This window comes from Myotis davidii, unplaced genomic scaffold (genome assembly GCF_000327345.1).
Source record: "Myotis davidii unplaced genomic scaffold, ASM32734v1 scaffold176, whole genome shotgun sequence".
In the NCBI taxonomy this organism is placed as follows: Eukaryota; Metazoa; Chordata; class Mammalia; order Chiroptera; family Vespertilionidae; genus Myotis; species Myotis davidii.
The window spans coordinates 1,380,674-1,386,226 of NW_006287911.1; the positions used below are offsets into that span (position 1 = coordinate 1,380,674).

Genomic DNA, 5,553 nt, shown 5'->3' on the forward strand with positions numbered 1-5,553 from the left:
ACAGGCCCCCACCAGCGGCGGCGGGGGATGGGGCCAGCACGTGAGCAGCACCAGGCCAGCCAAGGCAGGTGCAAGTGGGGGACCCCCTGATCGCCCCATCAGTCGCTCTGTGGCCCATGGCAGAGGGTGGGGCCCGCGAGCAGGCAGCACCAGGCCAAGCCGGGTACGAGTGAGGACCCCAATCACCCCACCAGTCGCCCCACAAATCCAACCTTATCGCTGGCCAGGCCTAGGGACCCTACCCATGCACAAATTTTGTGCACCAGCCTTCTAGTTTAGCAATAAAAAGGAAGGTACTGATTCATGCTGTAACACAGATGAATTTGAAACTTTATGCAAAGTTTAAAAGGCCATATGAAAGTCCAGCCGGTGTGGCTCAGTGGTTGAGTGTCAACCTATGAACCAGGAGATCACTGTTCAATTCATGGTCAGGGCACACCCTCAGATTTTCGGCTCCATCACCAGTAGGGGGCGTGCAAGAGGCAGCCAAGCAATGATTCTGTCTGATCATTGAAGTTGCTCTCTCCTCCCTTTCTCTCTATGAAATCAATAAAAACATACTTTAAAAAAAAAAGCCGCCGAAACCGGTTTGGCTCAGTGGATAGAGCGTCAGCCTGCGGACTGAAAGGTCCCAGGTTCGATTCCGGTCAAGGGCATGTACCTGGGTTGCGGGCACATCCCCAGTGGGAGATGTGCAGGAGGCAGCTGATCGATGTCTCTCTCTCATCAATGTTTCTAACTTTCTATCTCTCTCCCTTCCTCTCTGTAAAAAATCAATAAAATATATTTTTTTTTAAAAAGCCATACACTTTTTTTATATATCTATATATATATATCTTATTGATTTTTTACAGAGAGGAAGGGAGAAAGACAGAGAGTCAGAAACATCGATGAGAGAGAGAAACATCAATCAGCTGCCTCCCGCACATCCCCCACTGGGGATGTGCCCGCAACCCAGGCACATGCCCCCGACCGGAATCGAACCCGGGACCCCTCAGTCCGCAGACCGACACTCCATCCACTGAGCCAAACTGGTCTCGGCCATACACTTTTTAATGACATGTCCAGAATAGACAAATCTGTCGAGAAAGAAACCATTAATGTTTGGAGTGGAGGTTGAGGATGGAGAGTCACTATTAATGGATATGGGGTTTCTTTTGGGGGTGACAACAAATAGTCTAACATTGATTGTAATGATGGTTCAACAACTCTGTGAGCATCCTAAAAGCCATTGTATTGTGCATTCTGAATGAGTGAACTATGTGGTATATGAATTATATCCCACTAAAGCTGTTATTTAAAAAAATACAAGAGTAGCTGGCATGTGGTATTCACAGTGTGTTATCTCTGAGGAGATTAGGTGGAAGTGGTGGAGGTGGTTGAGTATAGCTACTAGAAATGTGCAGCATCTATTATTGTAAAGCATTCTCTTTTATAGGATCTCCTCTATCGAAGATCTAGGTCACTAGTGGATTATGAAAATGCTAATAAAGCACTGGATAAAGCAAGAGCCAAAAATAAAGATGTTTTACAGGCAGAAACGTCCCAACAATTATGTTGTCAGAAATTTGAAAAAATATCAGAGTCTGCAAAACAAGGTACTGTTACATTATCCTTTAATAAGGTAGGTATGTTTTACACTAGTATGTAAATAAAATAATCCTAATTTCTTTTGTTCACAGAACTTATAGATTTTAAGACAAGAAGAGTTGCAGCATTCAGAAAAAACTTAGTGGAATTGGCGGAGTTGGAACTAAAGCATGCAAAGGTAATGTTATAAAGGGTTAACAATTTCAGGAACTTATATTTACAAAGGCGTCAGTTATAAAACTGATTCCAAAGGATACTGTAAGAAATATTACTGAATTGAAATTGAATTTTCCACATTTATTTCACTCCTTTAAAATATTTGGTTTTAGTATTATCCTCTTACAGAGTTTTTTACAGCTCTTAAGTTCTTTCTTGTAGTTAATATAAAACTTAGCGCAAACCTTACAGTAAATATTAAAAGAGAATCTTAGAATTGAGAGAGATTTCTTAAGTGATGTCATTCAAACAAGAATAATATCTGTAATGACTCTGGTGGTCAGCTCTGCAAGACTCTGGTATCTAATATAGAAACCAGTGTCTTTTTTTTTTTTTTTTTTTTGACTAGTTGTTTAAAAAATAAATCTTTCGCCTGGTTGGTTTGGCTCAGTGGATAGAGCGTTGCCCTGTGGACTGAAGGGTCCCAGATTCCATTCTGGTCCAGGGCACATGCCAAGGTTGCTGGCTCGTTCCCCAGTGGGGGACGTGCAGGAAGCAACCAAGCTATGATTCTCTCTCATCATTGATGTTTCTATCTCTCTCTCCCTCTCCCTTCCTCTCTGAAATCAATAAAAATTAAAATATATATTTTTAAAAAATAATAAATCTTTCTGCTCTGGCCAGTTTTTCTCAGGGGTTAGAGCTTTAGCCCTGAGACCGAAGGGTCGGGTTTGATTCCCACTCAAGGTCATGTACTTGGGTCACAGGTTCCATCCACAGTTCTGGTTGGCGTGTGTTCAGGAGGCAACCAATCAATGTCTGTCTGTCTCCCTCCCCTTCTCTCTCTCTCTCTCTCCCCCCCGTCCCCCCTCTCCCTCTCTCCCTCCCTACCTTTCTTCCACTCTTTCTAAAAAATGAATGGGGGCCAAAACCGGTTTGGCTCAGTGGATAGAACGTCGGCTTGCGGACTGAAAGGTCCCAGGTTCGATTCCAGTCAAGGGCATGTACCTTGGTTGCAGGCATATCCCCAGTGGGAGGTATGCAGGAGGCAGCTGATCGATGTTTCTCTCTCATCGATGTTTCTAACTCTCTATCTCTCTCCCTTCCTCTCTGTAAAAAATCAATAAAACACATTTTTAAAAAATTAAAAAATAAAAAATGAATGGGGGAAAAATATAAAATAAAAAATAATGGAAAAATATAAAATAAAAAATAAGTGGAAAAATATCCTTGGGTAAGGATTAATAAATAATCTTTCTAAATATATACAAATATCACTTGAAAAATAATTTTTAATATATTTTTATTGATTTCACAGAGGAAGGGTAAGAGAGAGAGAGAGAGAGAGAAACATCAGTGAAGAGAATCGTTGATTGGCTGCCTCCTGCATTCACCTCTATCAGGGATCAAACTCACAACCTAGGCATGGAACTGGTGACCTTTCTGTGCATAGGACAATACGCAACCAACTGAGCCACACTGGCCAGGGCTGTTTTCATTGATTTGGGGGGTGGGATATGTATTGGTTGCCTCCCATACACACTTTGACCAGGGATTGAACCTGCAACCTGGGTATATGCCCTGACTGGTAGCGATGCTCTAAACACCAAACCACACTGGCCAGGGCCCATCTGTAAGAACTATTAAGTGTACAGTTCAGTCATGTTGAGTATGTTCACATTGAGCAACAGATCTCTAGAATTTTTTTATTTTGAGCATTTAATTTTTAAAATGTAATTGCAGGCTACATTTATAGCTGTTAGAGTTTAGCTTGCTAGTTTTAGCCTAGAGCATTCATATCTTTTAAAAATATGGATTTGATCGCATAGAATTTACTATTAAACTAATTATTCCTACAGAGTGGTGGACATTTGTAATTTGTATGAACTTCCCTTTTATAACTTCATCTAAATTTTAATGTAAAAGATTGATTCAGCACCAAAGGAATCAACATTTGTTAATATAATTATAAAAGTACATGGCACCAAGAAAGGCTAATTTTTGTGTTTTTGTTGTTGTTGTTGTTGTTAATCCTCACCCGAGGACAATTTCCATTGATTTTTAGGGAGAGGAGAAGAGAGAGGGAAATACAGGGAGAAACACTGATGCGAGAGAGACACATCGATTGGTTGCCTCCCGTGCATACCTCATGGGTCAGTCACCACTCCCCTGTGTGGTAGCCACTAGCCTCGTGTGGCTATCAAACACTTGAGATGTGGGTAGTGCAAATGAGGAACTGGGTTTTTATTTATGTTTAAATTTTTTTTTTACTTTTTAAATACTGATATTTAGAGAGAGGAAAGGAGGGAGAAAGTGGGAGAGAGGGAGGGAAACAGAGGAGCATCAATGTGAGAGTGAAACATTGATCAGCTGCCTCCTGTACAACCCCTACCGGGGATCAAGCCTGCCACCTGGGCATGTGTCTTGACCAGTACTCAAACCCCACAACCTTTCAGTTCATGGGACAGCGCCCAACCAAATGAGCCACACCAGCCAGTGCGTGTTCACTTTTTTTTTTTTTTTTAATTTTTTTATTGTCTAAAGCAGTAGTTCTCAACCTTGGCTGCACAGGTGATTCTAATGCACAGGTGCACAGGTTGAGAACCACTAGTCTAAAGTTTTACATATGTCTCCTTTTTCCCCGATTGACTCCCCACCCCCCACCCCCAGAGCATGTTTACTTTTGACCAGCAGAAATGTAAATTTTATGTAGCTGCACATAGCTAATGGCTACAGCATTGGCATCTTAGCATCATACAGTTTTTAGCATCTAATGATTTTTGCCTGACTGATATTAATATGATGGTTGCCAAGTGGTCATTTTCTAATTCCATCATTCTTTATACATTTCAGTTGACTTTCTACTTGAAGGAAGGGGTTTCTTTCACCCCCATTTTATATATTATATAACCTAAATATTGGGGCAAAAGTAGGCTTCCATTTGTCTAGAAAATAATACAAGAATTATAATAATACCAGAATAAACTATTCTTCACATACTCACAACTGGAAACCTACTTTTGCCTCTCCCTGTACTTAAATTTGCCTTTACACCTCTCCAAATTTGGATGGCAGTGTACATGCTTTACAATGGGTACTTAGGTATGAATTTCATACTTTTGTATGTAATCTTACCATTTTTATCAAAACTGCAATACTTAGAGTGGATGGTACATCCCTAGGCCCCTTACAAATGGGTACTTAGGTATGAACTTCATACAATACTGTTGCCTGTAATCTTACCATCCTATCTAATAAAAGAGAAACATGGTAATTGGCGTACGACTGCTACCCTTCCCATTGGCTAATCAGGGTGATATGCAAATTAACTGCCAGCCAAGATGGCGGGCGGCAGCCAGGCAGCTTAAACTGAACATGAGGCTTGCTTGCTTCAGTGACGGAGGACTGCAACGTTCCCCGCCTGCCTTGCAGGCCTCTGAGCTTGCAGTTTAAGAAACATTGTAACATATAGAAGCTAAACAAAACCCCAGAAACCAGCTTTCAGCAAGCTGGGATCTCAGAGCTGGAGTTGATACAGAGTTTCGATTATAGAACCAAAACAAACCAGATACCTGCTTTCAGGAGCGGAGGCCTAAGAGCTGGAGCCTCAGAACTAAAGGTGGCCCAGTGTAAAAAAAAGGAAAAAAGGAGCAGTTGGGAGCTTCCTCTGAGCTCAGTTTAAGAAACATTGTAACATATAGAAGCTAAACAAAACCCCAGAAACCAGCTTTCAGCAAGCTGGGATCTCAGAGCTGGAGTTGATACAGAGTTTCGATTATAGAACCAAAACAAACCAGATACCTGTGC

General features: G+C 41.4%; 1 protein-coding gene across 1 annotated transcript in view; it reads left to right on the forward strand.

Annotated features, from left to right (window-relative positions):
* Positions 1-1,795, forward strand: part of SNX6 (sorting nexin 6) — a 55,728-nt gene extending 53,933 nt beyond the window's left edge. Inside the window, exons 11-12 of the mRNA XM_006759716.2 lie at positions 1,439-1,598; positions 1,683-1,795. Of these exons, the coding sequence (XP_006759779.1) occupies positions 1,439-1,598; positions 1,683-1,780 (258 nt within the window). The 3' untranslated portion in view covers positions 1,781-1,795. The remainder of the gene's footprint in view (positions 1-1,438; positions 1,599-1,682) is intronic.
* Positions 1,796-5,553: the final 3,758 nt, after the last annotated feature.